At 42.7% G+C, this 22,333-nt stretch overlaps 1 protein-coding gene across 1 annotated transcript in view; it reads left to right on the top strand.

Annotated features, from left to right (window-relative positions):
• Window positions 1-22,333, top strand: part of KIF16B (kinesin family member 16B) — a 293,074-nt gene that overhangs the window by 120,044 nt on the left and 150,697 nt on the right. The window contains exons 13-15 of the mRNA XM_024123350.3: window positions 15,457-15,576; window positions 16,747-16,798; window positions 18,708-18,845. Coding sequence (XP_023979118.2) covers window positions 15,457-15,576; window positions 16,747-16,798; window positions 18,708-18,845 — 310 coding nt within the window. The remainder of the gene's footprint in view (window positions 1-15,456; window positions 15,577-16,746; window positions 16,799-18,707; window positions 18,846-22,333) is intronic.

The raw sequence follows: 22,333 nt of genomic DNA, 5'->3' as shown, positions 1-22,333 counted from the left end.
TTTCTTTGCTGTGCAAAAGCTTTTAAGTTTCATTAGGTCTCATTTGTTTATTTTTCTTTTTATTTCCATTTCTCTATGAGGTGGGTCAAAAAGGATCTTGCTGTGATTTATGTCCAAGAGTGTTTTGCCTATGTTTCCCTCTAATAGTTTTATAGTGTCTGGCCTTACATTTAGGTCTTTAATCCATTTTGAGTTTATTTTTGTGTATGGTGTTAGGGAGTGTTCTAATTTCATACTTTTACATGTAGCTGTCCAGTTTTCCCAGCACCACTTACTGAAGAGGCTGTCTTTTCTCCACTGTATATTCTTGCCTCCTTTATCAAAGATAAGGTGACCATATGTGCGTGGGTTTATCTCTGGGCTTTCTATCCTGTTCCATTGATCTGTATTTCTGTTTTTGTACCAGTACCATACTGTCTTGATTACTGTAGTTTTGTAGTGTAGTCTGAGGTCAGGGAGCCTGATTCCTCCAACTCCGTTTTTCTTTCTCAAGATTGCTTTGGCTATTTGGGGTCTTTTGTGTTTCCATACAAATTGTGAAATTTTTTGTTCTAGTTCTGTGAAAAATGCCTCTGGTAGTTTGATAGGGATTGCATTGAATCTGTAGATTGCTTTGGGTAGTATAGTCATTTTCACAATGTTGATTCTTCCAGTCCAAGAACATGGTATATCTCTGCATCTGTTTGTATCATCTTTAATTTCTTTCATCAGTGTCTTACAGTTTTCTGCATACAGGTCTTTTATCTCCTTAGGTAGGTTTATTCTTAGGTATATTATTCTTTTTGTTGAAGTGGTAAATGGGAGTGTTTCCTTAATTTCTCTTTCGGATTTTTCATCATTCCGTATAGGAATGCAAGAGATTTCTGTGCATTAATTTTATATCCTGCTAGTCTACCAGATTCATTGATTAGCTCTACTAGTTTTCTGGTAGCATCTTTATGATTCTCTATGTATAGTATCATGTCATCTGCAAACAGTGACAGTTTTACTTCTTCTTTTCCTATTTGGATTCCTTTTATTTCTCTTTCTTCTCTGATTGCTGTGGCTAAAACTTCCAAAACTATGTTAAATAATAGTGGTGAGACTGGGCAACCTTGTCTCGTTCCTGATCTTAGTGAAAATGGTTTCAGTTTTTCACCGTTGAGAATGATGTTGGCTCTGGGTTTGTCATATATGGCCTTTATTATGTTAAGGTAAGTCCCCTCTATGCCTCCTTTCTGGAGGCTGAAAGTTTCTTTGGCTTCTGGACACCTGCAGATTTTCCTTTTTGTTTGTTTGGTTTTTGTTTGCTTGTTTTCCCCCCAGTTTTATTGAGATACAGTTGATTCAGAAACACTGTATTATTTAGGTGTACAGATAGTGATTTTGATATATGTATTATTGCAAAGTGAGCAGCACAGTAAGTTTAGCTATCATCCGTCGCCTCACTTGGGTACACATTCTTCTTGTGATGAGAGTTTTTAGGGTTTACTCTGTTAGCAACTTCCCATTACGTGACACAGTATTGTTAACTTTAGTCATCAGGCTGCACATTACATTCCTGCAACGTATTTATTTTATAACTGCACGCTCGCACCCTTTGACCGCCATCATGCATTTCACCTCACCCCCACCCCCACCTTTGGCAACCACCAGTCTGATCTCTGTATCTATTACTTGGGTTTGTTTAGATTTCACTTATAAGTGACATCATGTAGTATTTGTCTTTCTCGTTCTGACTTATTTCACTTAGCATACTGCCCTCAAGGTCCATACGTGTTGTTGCTGATGGCAAAATTTCCTTCTTTTTATGGCCAATAGTAGTCCAGTGTGTGTGTGTGTGTGTGTGTGTGCGCGCGCGCGCATGCGCGCGCATTTATCTGTCTATGTGTCTGTCTATCACATTTTCTTTATCCCTTCATCTGCTGATGGTCAATTAGGTTGTTTCCATATCTTGGCTATTATAAATAATACTGCGGTGAATATGGGCTTCAGATGTTTTTTAAGACCCTGTTTTCATTTCCTTCAGATAAATATCCAAGAGTGGAATTGCTGGATCAGATGGTAGTTCTATTTTTAATTTTTTGAGGACCCTCTGTACTGTTTTCAATAGTGACTGCACCAATTTACATTCCCATGAACAGTGCACAAGGGTTCCCTTTTCTTCACATCTTCACCAACACTTGTTTTATTGTATTTTTTCTTGTTTATTTTTGATAGTAGCCATTCTGACAAGTTTGAGGTGATCTCATTGAGGTTTTGATTTGCATTTCCCTGATGATTAGTGATGCTGAGCACCTTTTCATGTAGAGTAGTCCTGCCTTATCTGCAATTTTGCTTTCTACAGGTTCAGTACCTGCGGTCAACCTCAGTCTGAAAATATTACAGTGAAAATTCCAGATATAAACAGTTCATAAATTTTAAGTTACATGCTGTTCTGAGTAACGTGGTGAAATCTTGAGCTTTTGCTTTTGTTGCCTTTGCTTTTGGTTGTCATATCCAAAAAATCATGCCAGGACTGTTGTTGAGGAGTTTATCCTCTGTGCTTTCTTTTAGGAGTTTTATGGTTTTAGGTCTTATGTTTGTCTTTAGAGCTTATTTTTGTATATGATGTAAAATACGGGTCTAGTTTTATTTTTCTGCATGTGACTGTCCAGTTTTCCCAACACCATTTATTGAAGAGACTGTCTTTTCCTCATTTCATATTCTTGGTGCCTTTGTCATAAATTAATTAACCATATGTGCGTGGGTTTATTTCAGGGCTCTCTATTCTGTTCCATTGATCTAAGTGTGTGTTTTTATGCCAATACCATACTGTTTTGATTGCTATAGCTTTGTGATATAGTTTGATATCAGGAAACATAATGCCTTCTTTAGCTTTGTTCTTCTTTCTCAAGATTGCTTTGGCTATTTGGTCTTCTGTGGTTCCATACAAATTTTAGGATTGTTTTTTCTATTTCTATGAAAAATGCCATTAGAATTTTGATAGGAATTGCATTGCCTCTGAAGATTGCTTTGGTTGGAATGGACCTTTTAATTTTAATAATATTCTTCCATCCACAAGCATGGGATATCTTTTTGTTTATTTATATCTTCAGTTTTTTCATCAGTAGTTTTCAGTGTACAGGTCTTTCACCTCCTTGGTTAAATTTATTCTTAGTTAATTTGTCCTTTTTGATGCAAGGTAAATGGCATGGTTTTCTTACTTTCTCTTTCTGATAGTTTGTTATTAGGGTATAGAAATGCAACTTATTTTTATATATTGATTTTGTGTCCTGAAATTTTACTGAGTTTATTTACTAGCTATAACACGTCTTCAGTGGCGTTTTTAGTGTTTTCTATATATAATGTCATGTCATTTGCAGATAGAGACAGTTTTACTTCTTTCTTTCCAATTTGGATGCCTTTTATTTCTTTTTCCTTGTCTTGTTCCTGATCTTAGAGGAAAAGCTATTAGCTTTTCACTATTGAATATGATGTTAGCTGTGGGCTTTTGGAGAAATGGTTTCTGGGCTTTCAGTTTTGGCTGATGCATTTTTGTTTCATCATTTTAGAATTCCATCTTCAGAATGTTATATAACATACAATAAAACTCAGCCTTGGAGATTACTTGAGAGTGTGTAAAATATATTTTAAATAAAATAAATTGGAATAAATTAAGTGGAATAAGTTTTAAAAATTTCATATGGAAGTATGTTCCTTTATTTTATTTAAAAAATCTTATTACCTGTATTATTTTACTTACAAGTGTGTTTGTTATAGAAAATTTGGGACGTGAAAAAATATAAAGAAAAAAACTACCCAGAGTTAATAATCTCTATTACTAATTTGCGATGTCTCTGTTACGCTCAGTATCTCTCTGTTTGTCTTTTCTCTCTTTCTCATGTATAATTATTGTATTTATGATATATTCTGCATTTATAAGTGTATGATGTATATATTAGACACACATACACCCTGCTGTGGACTGTACTGTTTCCCTCCAAAATTCATATGTTGAAACCGTGATCCTCAGTGTGACTGTATTTAGAGATAGAGCATTTAGGAGGAAATTAAGGTAAGGTTAAGTGAAGTTATAAGGATAGGATCCTAATCCAAAAGGCCTGTAGCCTTATCATTCTCTCTCCCCCATTGTGTGCACACACCCAGGAAAGGCCACGTAAGCACACAGTGAGATGGTGGCCTCCTACAGGCCAAGAGAAGAGGCCTCAGAATAAATCTTACCTTGCTGACATCTTGATCTTGGACTTCCCAGCACCTAGAACTGTGGAAAATTAATTTCTGTTGTCTGTGCCATATAGTCTCTGGTATTTTGTTGTGGCAGCCCAAGCTCACACACACACACACACACACACACACACACACACACACACACACACACGCTCGAATCAAATGTATATATACCCTTCATGCACATTTTAAACAGAAATTGAAGTCATCTTCTATGTAACCTAGCAGACAGTTTTAAGTTTACCTGGCAAGTAGTAGCAGATGCTCATAAGTGTGCGCTGAATGAGTTGTAGAAGAAGCTGGCTGGAGGATAAACTGTAGCACTTACCCTTTGGGCATCCTCAGAGTGCACCCAGCAGAACAGAGGTGTCAGTCCTTTGGGGGATACAGAAAATTATGGATGTGAAATACCTGGGAGCTTAAATAAATACCCATACCCGGGTCCATCTTTAAATGGGATGCTTATTTAAAGGACCAGTGCAGGGCTCAGGCATGGTGTTTTAGAAACTCCTTGAGTGACCTACTGGTTTAGCAGTTAAAACAAGCAGTGTATGGATATAAAGGCACTCGTCATTATTGACTAAGATGCGGGTGATCAGGCCAGGTAACTGTGGTCATTGAGAGGAAGGGTCCCCCGTGGCTCTACGTGTTTCCCCAGGGAGGGGAAGGATGGGTAAGATTCAGGAGGGGAAAGAACTAGAAAGCTGTCCCAAGAAGCCATTATCCCTTGAGCAGAGGCTGGAGGCGAAGACAAGTGTGACGTATTTCTGTGGGTAAGAAACAAGAGTAAGCCAGCTTTACAAGACCGAAGTTTAAGGCCAATGTCAGATTGAAGCTTTCTGGGTTACAACACACCACTTAAAGTGATCCTTTCACTCTGCTTTCTTACCTTGGGTTAAGTTTGTACTGTATAAAAATGCCCTTGTAGAACCTTCTGGTGAACCTTCCTGAGTATTTTGGGCTTCCATTTAGGTCAAATATACCAAAGTACTTGTGTTCACAAGATCCTGCTCCACTTGAAAAGTCTAGTTAAATATTAATGTGAGGAAATTTGCTCTTGCATATTTTCACACGTAATTTCTTTAATTGGTATTATGCATTTTGCATAATTTAAATACCGACATCTGGGTGATTTGCTCAGCCAGCGGAGGACTGTTTCATCAGAAAGATGTACATAGCATCTCTCTGAACTGCCTGCCAGCAGTTAGCTGTTTAGCGTTAAATAAAGAATGATGTTTCTGCAGTGGGAGGTGTAGTGGCAATTGAACTGCCCCAAGAGCTTCTGTTCATTAAAAGGACACTATTAATTCTATTTGCTGTTTAGGGGCTGACTTCCATCAATGCCAGGAAATATCGGCTTGCTGGTACTGGGGAGGTGAGGAGGTGGTCGGGTTCTTCCCTTCCTGTTTCTGCCCCGGTGAGTCCGGGACTGTTCTCCATCTGTTCTAAGTGTGTCTCTTTTGACCGCAGGTACTGTAATGTGGATTGTTTGAAAGTCTTGTAAAAAGCAAGGCTTTTGCATTCCTACTTCAGTTTTTATGATGTAATAGGTGCCAATCTGCTATCAACTTCCTGATGCTAGCTAGGTACAGATGTTGTGGACATTTGTTAAATTATTTATGATGATTATCTTTTGGAATCCATTCATATGTAAACAACATTCCCTTATAAGCTTCTGACTTATTCTGGCCATTTTAAGCATTCTTTTGAGGTTCAGGAGCTGCTTTTGCCTGGCAGGGAACGTACAAATAGGACTGATGGGAGACAGTCTCAGCCCTGGCATCAGAGCGGTAGTTTGCCTTTCACTGACCCCAGCCTGCTCTCTCATTCCCTGGGCTTGATGTGTTGTCCTGGACCCACTATTTGCTTTCTGGAGGAGCAGACAGACAATACACTAGTACATAATTTTGATAGACTGGAGTGCTCTGAAAACAGCAAGCCAGGTGGAGTGGTGGAATGTCCCTGGGAGGCGGGGCAGGAGGAGGGGTGTGCTTCCTCTCTAGGAGGTGAGCTTTACGTGAGCAAGGACCTTGTCCACCTTACTGGTGTCTTTGATCTTTAGAGAGCAGGCAGCATGTGTGGTAAGAGCTGACTGACAAGAAGGGCCCGGCCACGAGATTTAGGGGAGACTTTCCAAGGGAAGCGGGGACAGCGTGTGCAAAGGCCCTGCAGTGGGAATGAGGAAGCCGCTGTGGCTGGAGCGTTGGGAGTCGTGTGGAGAGTAGAGGGGGTGAGGTTGGAGAGGTGGGTAGGGGCCAGACGAAGTGAGCTGCCGGTGCCACTTTATTCCAAACGCATGAGAATATTGTAGAGTTTTGTGTGTGACCTCTTGACTTCTGGAAAGAAGGCTCTGGCTGTCGCATGAAGAACAGACCGTAGGCTGGCAAGAGAGGAAGCAGCAGAACAGTTGGGGGGTGTCAGAGACTAGGCAGGAGGTGGTGGTGGCAGTGGCGGTGGAGACGGAAGGTCCTGGATGATTTTGCTGCCATGCGGGTAGACATGCTGATGGTTGGCTGTGGGGTTAGAGGCAAGGAGAAGAACAGGGTGACTTCTAGGTTGACCCACTTGATCCTTCCTTTCTTTTTTCAACCTGTGGATTGCTAATTCTGCCTTCTCACCAGAACCCTCTCCTTCCTTAATCCTCATTCTGATGAAGGTTGATGATTCCTGGTCCTCCCTGGCCTCTCTGGGTCTGTGGTACCTGCCAGAGCTTTTCAGTGTAGGTAGATTTCCAGTCCTGAACTCTCACAGACTGTTCTTTCCCTTCCCTGTGTTTGTAATTTAAGAAAATCTTTTACCATTCCGAGAGCATTCATAGAGCTGTCACACGAAGGCTTACATGTTACCAGTCAGCCTTGCAGAGACATGGAACATGCTTCTAGCCAGCAAATGTTGTTTTTCTTCACCTCACCGTGCTCTCTGGGAGCATAGCAAGAATAAAAAGTTGTTTCCTGGAGGAAAGTGAAGGGGAGATCCTTATTCCTTTTCATCACCACTGGCTCAGGTTACATGAACAAAGGGTGGAGGCAGGTGGGATGGTGGTTGAAGCACAGCTTCATCGACTCTCTGGTAATCTTGGTGGCTGTTTCCTTCCTCTGTTAGATGGACAGGAGTCTTTCTTTGTGCACGAGAATGTGCGAGAAACTGTAGCTTCTGGGTGAATGCCAATGTATGTACTTTCAGGATTTCAGAGCTAATTGGTTTGCATTGACAATGACTACTTACCATTTGTATATTATAAAAGAAACATGCAAATTACTTGACAACACTTGCTAGTCAAATTGGTGAGCGATTTTTTATGTCAACAATATCCACTTGGTGAGCTGTCTGGAAAGTGTTACTGGGAACCGTCAGGATTTTGTTTTCCTAGCAATAAAAACCTTTCTGATATTTATCAGACTTCTTCAACTCTTGCAAACGCCCCAGTTTCCTTATTTCTCATTAAGAGGAGTATGTAAAACAGTTGAGAAGGGTGTCTTTACTGAAGGTTCATCAGTCTAAACTGTTGCATAGCGTCCACCAAGCTATTCCTTCCTTCCCAGTTCCGCCTCCCTCTTCCCTCTATTCCTGGTCATCCCGCACTTCCTTGCCAGGTTCATCTTCTGAGTATCGGCCAGTTCCTGTTTTCAAAATTCTCAGTGCCTTCCTGGTTTCTGAATCGAATAATGACCATCGGCCTGGCTTTCTGGACCAGGTCTGTCAGTTAAATGAATGTCCAATGGTCCCTTGTGTATGTGCCCATGTTTTCTGTCACCGTCCCTTTGCTCGAGACCCCTCCCCCCAAACCTGGGGCACCCTTGTTTTCTTCCTTTTTGTAGCCAGCTGAATACCTGTTCTTGACTTTGGAGAATAGGCATTGGAGGTGACATCACACATTTCAAAGAAATGAAGAGATCATAATGAAAAGCAAACATCCCACCCCGCAGCAGAAACACCTCCACGAACTCACTGACAGGAAGCGGATGAAGAGGGCCGTGAGCTGTCCGCTGAGGAGGGGAGGCCGGGGTGGGGTTCCTAGGCCTGCACCTCAGGAGCTGAGTCAGTGAGGACTCTAGAAGCCCTCCCCCCACACCCTCAGATCTGGGGAGGAACACGGTGATTTTCTTCTTCTTGTGGAGGAATCATAGAAATGGCTGCTGGCGGCAACTGGGATGAAGAGGAAAGCAGAGCTGAGTCTCTGAGACCAGGGAACCTGAGAGCCAGTGTTCCCACTGCAGTGGGCTCTCCTCTCAGGCAGGAGGAAGGCGCCCGGTGGAGGATATTTAATGACCTTTGTTAAGAGAGGCCAGAGCCCAGGAATTAGAACAAAGCCTTTACCGTGCCTCAGTTGAGACCTCCTGGCCCTGTCACTCAATCTGGCTAGAGAAGGGTGGATAGAACACAGACCCACTCAGTCTTCAAACAAGAAAGATCACAGATGGGGCAACAGTAGGAAAAGAGTCAAGGAGTTGCCCATCCTGTGTTAGAGCAGCAGAATTTCCGGACAGATACACCTGAGCACACACAGATGAAGGAAAAAAAGTAAGGCGGTTATATAAACGTAAGTGCGATGGATGGATGGATAGACGGACAGATGGATAGGCAAAGAGAAAGAAAAAAAGGGGATATAACATGTAAAAGACGAAACATCCAGAGCTAGATGAAAACATACCTCAAGGCACAGAAGGGAAGTCCTTACAGTTGTTTCATTCTGTGGAACAAGTTAATGAAAAATGTGAATTCAGTAAACACAGCAAGATGATTAAAGGAGAATGAGATGAAAAAAGAGAGATTTTGCAGATCTACAGAAAGACTGAGGTCCTAAACAGCAACCATTGCAGGACCAATAAATAAAATTAGAAATACCAAAGGAAAGAACAGATGCCACTGAAATCAAATTACTAAAAATTAAAGGCTTGATAGTCTCAGTGAACACAAGTGAAGTGATCATGACATTAAAGCAATCAGAAGCTAAAAGATGAAAAGACAATGTGTACTATAAGGATAATTGGCATCCCTGAAGTAGACAGTCAACATATGAAACAGAAAATGGAATATAAAAGAAGGTAACTTTCAGGAAATGAAAAAGAAACAAACAAAAGAACTGAGTCTGCAGATCAGAAGAATGTATCGTGTTAGGGGAAAATTCAGAGAACAGAATGTTTAATGCCAATACTTATCCTAATTAAGCTATTGAATTTCAAAGGTAAAGGAAAAAATCTTCAGACATCCAGGCAGAAAACCAAATTATCTGCCATAGACCAAAAGTCAGACTAGCTTCATATTTCCTTAGTGCAGCATTTAAATTTCTGAAGAGAGTGGAGCCAACTACCTCCTCAGCATTCTGAGTGAGAGGAGGTATGAACACAACCCAGAGTGACACAGCTAAGATGTCGTTCACGTGCAAGGGCAGAAGGTGGATATTCTCAGACATCTATAAGCTTGGGGAATGGTACTTAAAACCAAAACACATAGGGAAAAAATGCAGACACAGTGCTGTCAACCTCGACATGTGTTTCGTAATGTCTTAACTTAGAAGCATATTTTAGGAAGTGTCTGTTGTAGTGAAGAAACATTTGGTTGAAATTCAACAAATACTTCAGTTGCTTTTCCTTCTGTTAAATTAAAATGAAGTCACATACACATTTTTTTAAAATTAAAAAGCATTTATGCTAGAGGAAGGATAATTTCATTTTTTATGAAAGTCTTTCTGTCTGCCTGACCCCCTCCCTCCTCCTCATACCCACACTGGGCAGGTGCTCTAAGCCCTGGCTGTGGTGACCCCTCCTCTTCTGATCAGTGTTGTGGGACTTGGGTTTGCAGAAGTTAAGTGCTCTTTCTGCTGTGAGGCAACTCCATACAACTCTCCTAGTTAGGGAAGCACATGATTCTTCAATAGACTGAGTTTCCACCAGAAAAATTCTGACTTTTAATTCTTGGCTAACAATAACAACAAAAATTCATGTAAAATCACTTATAACTTACAGTGCCGAATAATCAGCACTTCTTGAGTGACTGCTCTGTGCCTGGTGCAGCCACATTCCCCCCATGTACTCCGTGTGAGGAAGCACAGTTTCTGCCCTTTGAGAACTCTTAGTTCAGGTGGGGCAGACACGTCGCCAAAATTTTCCCAGTATTTTCCAAGCAAGATCTAGCTCTCAGGAAGGCTTCTTGAAAGGGAAACATAGGCTTCTTATTGACAAGTTTTTGTCTTGATTTTCACCTGTTCAGGAAGGTTGTTGCATCTTGACAGACACAGTGCTGGATATTTGTTTGTTTGTTTTTTAAATTAATTAATTTTGGGGGGCTGCGTGGGGTCTTCACTGCTGCACACAGGCTTCTCTGTAGTTGCGGCGAGCGGGGGCTACTCTTTGTTGCGGTGCTCAGGCTTCTCATTGCGGTGGCTTCTCATGTTGCAGAGCGTGGGCTCTAGTCGCGTGGGCTTCAGTAGTTGTGGCGTGCGGGCTCAGTAGTTGTGGCTTCCGGGCTCTAGAGCGCAGGCTCAGTAGTTGTGGTGCACGGTCTTAGTTGCTCCACAGCATGTGGGAGCTTCCCGGACCAGGGCTCGAACCCATGTCCCCTGCACTGGCAGGCGGATTCTTAACCACTGCACCACCAGGGAAGTCCCCAGTGCTGGATTTTAAGGATGCGATATTGTGATGAAAAGAGGGAGGATTCCTGCAGAGTCTAATGAAGGGGGATGGGGGTTATACGGGACACGCCCAATGAACCAGGCCCTTGTGGCTTCTCCCTTTGATCTGGGCAGTCCTGCCTGCCACTCACCTGAACCGCCGGCATGTGCCAGAGGATTTGCTGCCACCGTTTCAGCCCTCGACACAGGTTTTAGATTTAGGGGTTGAAAAAAACTTACTGAACATATTTTTGGAAATGTGATGAACATAATGTTTGAGTGGATGCTGTCTTTTTATACTTTTCGTCAGGCGGTAGTTTCCTTTTTATACAAATATTGGTTGCCAAAAGCTTTGTTTGAATACAAAATATGTGCAGCTATACATATTTGACCACTTTCTTTCTTTGGGACCCCGTGTGCCTGGAGTTGGGAAAGGGATCCCCAGCTCTGCTCTGTTAAATATTCCATCTTATCAAAGAGGTATTTCATCAGTTATGTATAACAGTAGGTGCCACTCAATAAATATTTTATAAGTGATAGATATTTTTGTCTGAAATTACTTTTTCACTCGAACAATGATTTAAACCCCCGTTTTTAGTTTTATGAGGTGACACTTTTATAATATCATATAGTGAATGCAGCTTGAATGTCATAGAGCTTTAGGGCAGCATTAATCATAAATTCATATGCCCCCATTCCCAATCCTGAGAGACTTTCTCTTAATTCAGGTTTTACCCATTCTATGTATGGAAGTGTGTGTGTGTGTGTGTGTGTGTGTTGGGGATGGGTGGGGACAAGTAATGCTTTTGACCTGATGGCTCTGAAGTTAATGAATTTCAAATGATTTTCTAAGTCTATGAGACTTATTTTAAGGAAGGAAGAAAAAGTGCTTTTCAATGGGTTAAAAAAAAAAAAAAAAAAAAAAGAATATCAAACTAAACTGGGATGTAGTCCAAAACAGTTTCTCTAGTTTGAGTGGGAGCTGTTAGAGTTTAAAATACTGCCTCCCCCCACCCCCTTTTGGGTTATTGTCCACTTTTATGCAGAGGGAAAATACATATGTCTCTGGACTTAGGAGAAACAGTCCCTCTCCTTTTCACATGGATCTGGAAGCCTGGAGCAATCCATGGCCGGGAGCCACCTACCGTGTGTGCAGCGCTGTCACAGTTCAGAGCTAGCAGGCCTTGTTGCGTGAGATGGGGCTGTATGATTAAATTCTCCAGTGTAATATATATCTTTAAAAAGAAAAATCACAGACTTTCCACTTCTGTTTGAGCTCTATGGGCAAGAGGAAAAGCACGAATTCTACCAGTATCGGAGAGGCAGGAGTCGGGGTTGGTTTATTTAGAGGGCTCATTTTCGCCAGGATTTGCAAGGGCCTTGGTGTAGCATATCAGGATGAACGAAGTCTCCGGCCTCCTAGCCTGAGGTTCTGGGCCCCGGAGAGGAAGCCCGTCTGATAAGAGAAGTAATTGAAGAACAGTGATACGCTTCATTTCCTTTTCTTGAATTTAAGTTATGCATTGGTCATTTTCTCTGCATATCTATTTAATGGTTGTTAAATTAAATTGCTTTCCCTCAAGTGGTGATTTTTATTTATTTATTTTTTAAACCATCTTTTTTCCTTACTCCGCTCCATTGCCCTCTGGCCCGACTCCAACTCCGCGTGTGTGCGGTGGAGGCCCCAGTGTCTGCAGAGGTGAAGGCTGGGGACTTCTCTCTCTCCCCTGCCCTTGCCCAGAACCTCCCAGGGGCCCCTTGTCTGCAAGGTTGTGAGGTTCTGAATTCTTCAGCTAGGGAATGGCAGGCTTTGAAGACTATTTTAATATTTGAATGATACAGAATCCATTTATTTGATCCAGGAATGTGAAGAGTTCCAGTTTTGTTTCGGGCAGCTCCGGGCTTTGGAGTCCAGAGCTGTGCTGTGCTCAGTGTGTCCCGTTGCAGGAGTGGGTGAGGAAGAGGCTCGCTCGGAGCATCCCTGACCCGGAGCCCCCGTTAGCAGCACGGGGCTGTCTCCTCTGCTGCTTCCATCAGCCTGTGGTCACAGAGCACAGTGTCCTGCTCTTGGATGGGCCCCAGTCTCCACTCAGCACAGCCCAACCTCAAGGCTGGAGTTTTCACCTTCACTCTTCTGGGGTTTGTCTGCTTTCCACCTGGGAATTGCCTCAAAGCCTGGTTTTTGAGGGTTTCTTTTGTCTTAGGGCAGATGGGCCTGATGGTGAAGGGTCTCTCAGTCTCTTCCTTGCGAGGTTGCTCTTGACCTTCCTTCCTGCATTTCTCTGAACTCTGAGTATCTACCCACTCATTCATTCACTTGACAGATATTAATTGAGGAGCTCCTCTGTGTCAGACACGAAATAAGGCACTGGGTTACATTCTAGTCAGGAGACAAGTGATAAACTTGTATATAACATATCATAGAGTGATAATTGCTAAGAGAGAAACAAATCAGGACAAGAGAGGTTGCTGACTGCTCTCTTGTATGGGGTGATGGGGAGGGTGGCTTCTGAGCAGAGGAAATGAGGGCCGACTTACGTATGAATTGAAGGCAGTTCTTCACAACTGGGGCATATTTTGTTCCCCAGGGGACACTTGTCGGTGTCTGGAGGCATCTTTGATTGTCACAACCTCGGAGGAGGGATGTGTGTTACTGGCATCTGGTGGGTAGAGGCCAGGGATGCTCTAAATATCCTCCAGTGCCCAGGGCAGCCCCCCACAATGCAGAATCATCTGCTCCAAAATGTCAGTGGTGCCAAGGTTGGGAAGCCCTGCTCTAGGGGAAGAGAAGGAGTAGACAGGAACAGAGCAAACAGCAACGACCAAAGCCCTGAGGTGAGGGCCGGCTGGCAAGTTTGAGGAACAGCAAGGAGCCGGGGTTCCGGGAGAGGAGTGAGCGGGGGGCAAGCGGCAGGAGGTCAGCAAGGGGTGAGGTCACTTGGAGTTTTGTAGACCCTTGCAGAGACTTTGGGTTTTACTCAGAGAAGAGGAGGCCGTGTAATTGACCCGAGAAAAGGAGTGGCCTGCCCTGCCGTCTGTCTGGCTGCTAGGGAGAGCGTGGACTCTGGCTGGGGCATGAATGGGTGTGGCCAGGATTACCGAGGCCATCCTGGTGAGGGTGGTGATGCTTGGGTGCAGGCAGCAATGTGGTGCAGTGGTTTGTCGTCAAATTGGGGACATATTTTGAAGGTGGAGTCAATACCGAGTGCCGTAGGGTTTAGAGAAAGGAGCAAAGGACAGCCTGATTTTTGGTCCAAGCAACTGTAAGGAAGATTGGTGTTTACCGAGAAGGGCTAGTGTGCAGGTTTGGGAGGCAGGGGGCATGAGGGCTGGTCTTTCCAGGTGTTAAGTTTGAGCTGCCTGCTTGGTAGCCCCACAGGTATACCGAGGTAGGCAGGTTTATATACACGAGGATGGAGTTTTAAGGGAGAGGTCTGCCTGGAGATTTAGATTTGAGAGTTGTCGGCATGCAGTCAAGCCCTCCGTATCTGCGGGTTCCACATCCACAGATTCAACCGACCACCGATCACAAATATTCAGAGAAAAAAAATTTCAGATAGTTCTCAAAAGCAAAACTTGAATTTGCCATGCTCCAGCAAATATTTACATAGCATTTTCACTATGTTTGCAACTATTTACATAGCATTTATGTTGTATTAGGTATTATAAGTAATCTAGAGATGATTGAAAATATAGGGGAGGATGTGCGTAGGATATATGCAAATTATGTCCTTTTATATAAGGGACTTGAGCATCCTTGGATTTTGGTATCCGCAGGGGTCCTGGAACCAATCCCCCATGGATACCCAGGGACAACTGTGTAGATTGCAGGTAAAGTCAGGAGTCGGGATGAGATCATCAAGGGAGTGACTGTAGACACTAGAGTCCCTGGGATGAAAGACTCCATGGAAGTGGGTTCAAGAGAGAGCCGGAGGGGGGAAACTAGAGGACCACAAGTAGGGAACTCTTTGGAGGTGGTTTTCTCTAAAGGGGCACAGAGAAATTGATGGCAGCTGGAGGGAGATGCAGGGCCAAGGGAGGTGGTGGTGGTGGCGGTTGATGGGAGCGCTGTAGCATATTTGTGTGTAGGTGGGAATGATCAGTGGATAGAAGGTGATGCAGGGCACAGGGGGTCAGGTATCTCTGGTGCACGGTAGCGAATGCACAGGAAAGGGTTGCTTTCAGGGCTATGTGCAGTTTGACCCTAGTAACTGGAAAGAAGAACCAACAAGTCAGGAGACTTCTACGTATTAAGTGAAATAAAGGTTCTGAAGAGGGAGAAAGATTGCTTTCTGGTCTAGTGGTCTTAGAACCTTTCCTAAAGAAGGCAGGGTTTGAGCTTAGCTTCATATATATGTGTGTGTGCATGTGTCTATTCATATATATACATATATATGTATATATATGAATCTGTATCAGGCAATAAACTCATTTCATTTTATGAGCTTTTTGCTTGTTCCAAGCTCACTTTGCCCACCATATGCCAGGATTTCAACATTAAGCTTACAATCCATTTTTCTTGCAGTTTTCTTGGTGAGAAATAAAACATTGTTCATTTTCACACTCTAAAGAGAACCTAATACGAAGTTTTCTTTCCTCAAAGTAACCTTTTCCTTTTCTTTCCCTCCTAATTTCAGGAACAAACTCTGGCCCTGAGGAAAGAAGGGATTGGGGTTGTTTTGGATTCCGAGCTGCCCCATTTAATTGGCATTGATGACGACCTTCTGAGCACTGGCATTATCTTATATCACTTGAAGGTAGAAACTACTTTCCTGGAACATTCTCATTTTGTTTTCAGCTTTCCCTGTGGACACTGGCAAGGTTTAGTGTAATACTCCGTGTCCACGAACGCAGCTCTGACCCTGAAGAATATACAGCAAATCCTTGAGTCCTTTGGGGATTCTCAGCAGTTCATTGGGATTCTGTGGTATTAGAAATTTCTGTTTTATGTAGTCCTAAAGCTAGATGAAGATCCATTCACTTTGCCCTCTAATTTGTAGACTCAGCAAGAGGGAGGTAAGGAACAAAAAGGCAGACAGACTGAGGAAGAAAAGTTACCAGCACCCGAACTGGGATTTGTTGTATATACAGTTTCCTGGTCGCTTGTGTTAATTATAAAGTTGTGTCTCTTGCCTACATCGTTGGGCCTGGTCCCGAGCAGGGTATCCCTGTCAAGAGAGCAGAATTTCCACATCAGTATCAGTGGTGGCCTCTGTAACCTTGACTTCAGTATCTTCTGTCTGATCCATGACTTCAAATGAGAATGGTATTACGCTTGTGCTTTGAGGGCTCCCCTAAACCATATATATATATGTATATATATATATATATATATTTTTTTTTTTCTCCTTTTGTATCTGGTTTATTTCACTTAGCATAATGTTTATCCATGTTGTAACGTGTATCAGCACTTCATTCCTTTTTATGCTTGGATAATATTCCAGTGTATGTACCACATTTTATTTGTCCATGGATGAATATTTGGGTTGTTTCCACTTTTTGGCTATTATGAATAATGCTGCTATACACATCAGCACACAAGTATCTGTTTGAATGCTTGTTTTCAATTCCTTTAGATATATCCTAGACCATATCTTTAGATACAAAGAAACCCCTGGCTGCTAGAGGAGAGACTTGTCAGAAAGGATTGGGAACATCAGTGAGATTGCTGTCACAGGCAGGTTATTGATGGCAAAACAGGTGCCCAACCCTTGTCGAGCCCTGAGCCTCAGGAGTCCTGTCCTTTTTCAGAAACCACGGGCTGTTGTTACAGAGCCTCAGTGAACTCCAGTCGCACTGAGGCTGTGGCCTGCCTGGGACAGAGCTCGCCCATCTGTCACCAGGTTGCTTGGACTTCAATGGAAGAGGGAGAAACAGATCATTCCTCATGTTCTTATTAATAAATTTTGCTTGACTTTTCTCCCTAGGAAGGTCAGACGTATGTTGGTAGAGAAGATGCTTCAACAGAACAAGATATTGGTGAGGATCTTTATCCATTTCCTGTTCGCAATGATTTTTTTTTTTTTTTGGCCGTGTTGGGTCTTCGTTGCTGCGTGCGGGCTTTCTTTAGTTGCGGCAAGCGGGGGCTACTCTTCGTTGTGGTGTGCGGGCTCTAGGTGCACGGGCTTCAGTAGTTGTGGCTTTCGGGCTCTAGAGCGCAGCCTCAGTAATTGTGGCGCATGGGCTTAGTTGCTCTGCGACACGTGGGATCTTCCCGGCCCAGGGCTCTTACCCGTGTCCCCTGCATTGGCAGGCGGAGTCTTAACCACTGCGCCACCGGGGAAGTCCTCCAATGAGTTTTTAAAAATCGTTTAATGAATTTCTTTTGAATGACTGACGTTGAAGTAATTATAAAAAAGAAAACGTTTCAAACACAATATTGATCAGAACATGTGTTTCTGTAATTTTGAACTCGACTCAAATGACTAACACGGAACAGTTAGTTTAGTGAATAAAATGGAACTGTGAATCCTTTCCCCCACCCTGCATGTCTCCTATCCTCGGTCACGCCTTTCAAGTGTGCTGTTAGTTAAATCACTTTACTCTTGTCGCAGTGGAAGTATGCTAACAGGTACAGATAAAAGATATAAGACCCTTTGATGGGAAATCCTTCCCAGTCGACACTTACCTGTGCAAAGATGAGGACAGAAAGCAGGACACAAACGTGCACAGCATCCACACACACAGACTTCTGGCTTTCCCCGAAGTCTTTGTGAGGTACCCAGGTGAGGTCTTGCCAGGCTTTATATTGTAGCATAACTTAGGGAATGCACGTGGCGGTGGTAGAGTGCGTGTGTGCAGCGTGGCAAGGTGGGGATTGGCAGGGGAAGAATTATATCTTCTCAGATGGTTTTAGAATTGCTGGCGATGAGCTTGCTTTCATGCCAAGTGTAAGCTATTAATCAAGCCAAAGCTCCCATTTCCTATGTGTATTTACTCTTTATCATGAATCTGGGAGAGCTGGAAACCAATTCCTGAAAGTCCTTGGATTCAGCTGTTTTGGGGTGAAACTAGGTGTCAGGCCTCTTCCTCTCACCATTAAATTATCAATACACGTGACCTTTGGGTTTGTTATAAATGTGGTAAGGGCTAAGAACACGTTTTCTGTGAAGAGGAAAGTTCAGTAGTGCAGTTCTGTGGAGGGCAGTGGGAGCCGTTTGGCTTGCGCTTCTGAGAAGCTGGCCAAGAACTGTGCCTGAAATCATGTAGGTTTGTGTGACTGGCATTCATGTCCGTGCCTGGCCACTCATCACCCACGAGCAGCTCAGGGTGGTCGGATGGGAGTCGGTAGCCCTTAGCAGCCACATGCTCTGAGAGATCTGTGGAGGTCAGGTTCTCTCAGAATCGGCACAGGCTGTGGCTGGGTCATCTCAGGACTTCTGGAGACTTCCTCGGGCCTCCCAAGATCCATGCCATGCCGTGTTCACCTTTTACCTTTGGTTTGTGCTCCTGGAACGCAGTGTCGGTAAGTGTGGTGGTCACAGTAAATCCTTGAACCATGGGGCCCTTTTCGTCTCTTCCATTTTATTGTGACCTTTGGGTAACCGGAGGAGGAAAGTTATTTAGACTGAAGCAGGAGTGACTCAGTGGTATTCAGTTAAGACAAGTTACTCAACTGTCTTCTCCCTGAAGATGAAATAAATGAACGTGCCGGAACTTACTCCCTTATACAGGGATGTCCAGGCCCACCGAGTAACACCCAAGGGATGGTTCTGTCAGTTGATGCCAGGAACTCCTGAAGTTCAGTTTTCTCACTAAACATAAATGTTCACCTCACAGTTTTGTATGGAAAAGAAAGAATATTCAATATGAGAAAATAAATGAAGGTTGGGAATCATTGCACTAGATACCAAAGGAAATCTTTTCTTCCTCTGTTTTCCCATCTTAGTTCTTCACGGCCTCGACTTGGAGAGTGAGCACTGCATCTTTGAAAATGTCGGGGGGACGGTGACACTGATTCCCCTGAGTGGGTCCCAGTGCTCTGTGAACGGTGTTCAGATCATGGAGGCCACGCACCTCAATCAAGGTATTGGCTTTTGGTTCTGAATTCTTTGTATGTGTCATTTCTAGAAAACAGGTTGGTTAGGTAATGGGGGAACACGTGCATCTTAGAATTAATTACACTTTAGGTGTAAAAAGGATGAAGACTGTTTGCTTTATTAGGCTGTTTTCTCTTTTGCTGGAGAACTCCTTTTTTTTAAAATTAATTAATTTATTTTTAATTTTTGGCTGCATTGGGTCTTTGTTGCTGTGCGTGGGCTTCTCTCTAGTTGCGGCGAGCGGGGGCTACTCTTCGTTGCGATGTGCGGGCTTCTCATTGCGGTGGCTTCTCTTGTTGCAGAGCACGGGCTCTAGGTGCACGGGCTTCAGTTGTTGTGGCTTGTGGGTTCTAGAGCGTGGGTTCAGTAGTTGTGGTGCATGGGCTTAGTTGCTCTGTGGCATGTGGGATCTTCCTGGCCCAGGGCTCAAACCCGTGTCCCCTGCATTGGCAGGCGGATTCTTAACCACTGCGCCACCAGGGAAGCCCTGGAGAACTTCTTTATAAAATGCCCATTGTCTTGTTGAATTAAACATCTATATATTGACTTAAAAGTTACTGCTGTTACGGAAATAAGACTTTAAAGGAATTTGTGAAGTTCAAAATGTGCTCTTCAAATGCAAAACCTTAACACAGTGGCTTCTTTTAATAATTTTATTACCTTATTTACATTCTTTTTATGAATAGTTAAAGTTATACATACAGGATCTGGTAGCATATCTTTTTTTCTTTTAAAATAATTTCAGTATTATGGAATATTTGAAAGAACTTTAAAAAAATTCATTCATTCATTCATTCATTTATTTATGGCTGTGTTGGGTCTTTGTTGATGCCGGCGCGGGCTTTCTCTACTGTTCGTCGCAGTGCATGGGCTTCTCATTGCGGTGGCTTCTCTTGTTGTGGACCACGGGCCTTAGAGTGCGTGGGCTTCAGTAGTTGTGGCACGCAGGCCCAGTAGTTGTGGCTTGTGGGTTCTAGAGCGTGGGTTCAGTAGTTGTGACGCACGGGCTTAGTTGCTCCATGGCATGTGGGATCTACCCGGACCAGGGCTCGAACCCGTGTCCCCTGCATTGGCAAGCAGATTCTTAACCACTGAGCCATGGGAAGCCCAAGAACTTCTTTCTTTCTTTTTCTTTTTTCTTTTTTTTATACAGCAGGTTCTTATTAGTCATCTATTTTATACATATTAGTATATATATTGTCAATCCCAATCTCCCAGTTCATCCCACCACCACCACCCTCCCCCCTGCTTTCCCCCCTTGGTGTCCATACGTTTGTTCTCTACATCTGTGTCTCTATTTCTCCCTTGCAAACCAGTTCATCTGTACCATTTTTCTAGATTCCACATATATGCGTTAGTATATGATATTTGTTTTTCTCTTTCTGACTTACTTCACTCTGTATGACAGTCTCTAGGTCCATCCATGTGTCTACAAATGATCCAATATTGTTCCTTTTTATGGCTGAGTAATATTCCATTGTATATATGTACTACATCTTCTTTATCCATTCGTCTGTCGGTGGGCATTTAGGTTGCTTCCATGACCTGGCTATTGTAAATAGTGCTGCAATGAACATTGGGGTGCATGTATTTTGTGTTTTTTTAAAAAATATCTTTATGGAGTATAATTGCTTTACATTGTTGTGTTAGTTTCTGCTGTACAAAAAACAAAGTGAATCAGCTATATGCATACATATATCCCCATATTCCTTGCCTCTTGCATCTCCCTCCCACTCTCACTGTCCCACCCCTCTGGGTGGTCACAAAGCATTGAGCTGATCTTCCTGTGCTATGCAGCTGCTTCCCACTAGCTATCTATTTTACGTTTGGTAGTGTATATATGTCCGTGCCACTCTTACTTTATCCCAGCTTACCCTAGTCCATAGTCTAGTAGGTCTGTGTCTCTATTCCTGTCTTGCCCCTAGGTACTTCATGACCATTTTTTTTTTTTGTAGATTCCATACATATGTGTTAGCATACGGTATTTGTTTTTCTCTTTCTGACTTACTTCACTCTGTATGACAGACTCTAGGTCCATCCACCTCACTACAGATAACTCAGTTTCGTTTCATTTTATGGCTCAGTATTATCCCATTGTATATATGTGCCACATCTTCTTTACCATTCATCTGTCAATGGAAACTTAGGTTGCTTCCCTGTCCTGGCTATTGTAAATAGTGCTGCAATACACATTGTGGTACATGTCTCTTTTTGTACTGTGGTTTTCTCAGTGTATATGCCCAGTAGTGGGATTGCTGAATCCTATGTTAGTTCTATTTTTAGTTTTCTAAGGAACCTCCATACTGTTCTCCATAGTGGCTGTATCAATTTACATTCCCACCAACAGTGCAAGAGGGTTCCCTTTTCTCCACACCCTCTCCAGCATTTATTGTTTGTAGATTTTTTGATGATGGCCATTCTGACTGGTGTGAGGTGATGCCTCATTGTAGTTTTGATTTGCATTTGTCTAACGATTAGTGATGTTGAGCAGCTTTTCATGTGCCTCTTGGCCATCTGTATGTCTTCTTTCGAGAAATGTCTATTTAGGTATTCTGCCCATTTTTTGATTGGGTTGTTTGTTTTTTTAATATTGAGCTTTATGAGCTGTTTATATATTTTGGAGATGAATCCTTTGTCGATTGATTCGTTTGCAAATATTTTCTCCTATTCTGAGGGTTGCCTTTTCATCTTGTTTATTGTTTCCTTTGCTGTGCAAAAGCTTTTAAGTTTCATTAGGTCCCATTTGTTTATTTTTGTTTTTATTTCCATCCCTCTAGGAGGTGCGTCAAAAAACATCTTGCTGCGATTTATGTCAAAGAGTGTTCTTCCTATGTTTTCCTCTAAGAGTTTTATGGTGTCTGGTCTTACATTTAGGTCTTTAATCCATTTTGAGTTTATTTTTGTGTGTGATGTTAGGGAGCGTTCTCATTTCATTCTTTTACATGTAGCTGTCCAGTTTTCCCAGCGCCACTTATTGAAGAGGCTGTCTTTTCTCCATTGTATATCCTTGCCTCCTTTGTCATAATTTAGTTCACCATATGTGTGTGGGCTTATCTCCAGGCTTTCCCTCCTGTTTCATTGATCTATATTTCTGTTTTTGTGTCAGTACCATATTGTCTTGATTACTGTACCTTTGTAGTATAGTCTGAAGTCAGGGAGTCTGATTCCTCCAGCTCCGTTTTTTTCCTCAAGATTGCTTTGGCTATTCGGGGTCTTTTGTGTCTCCATACAAATTTTAAGATTTTTTGTTGTAGTTCCATAAAAAATGCCGTTGGTAATTTGATAGAGAGTGCATTGAATCTGTAGATTGCTTTGGCTAGCATAGTCATTTTCACAATATTGATTCTTCTAATCCAAGAACATGGTATATCTCTCCGTTTGTGTCGTCCTTGATTTCTTTCATCAGTGTCTTATAGTTTTCTGAGTACAGGTCTTTTACCTCCTTAGGTAGGTTTATTCCTAGGTATTTTATTCT

The sequence above is a fragment of the Physeter macrocephalus genome, chromosome 14 (genome assembly GCF_002837175.3).
Source record: "Physeter macrocephalus isolate SW-GA chromosome 14, ASM283717v5, whole genome shotgun sequence".
In the NCBI taxonomy this organism is placed as follows: Eukaryota; Metazoa; Chordata; class Mammalia; order Artiodactyla; family Physeteridae; genus Physeter; species Physeter macrocephalus.
The sequence above is the reverse complement of the archived record's forward strand: the minus strand, read 5'-3'. Positions and strand labels throughout refer to the sequence as shown.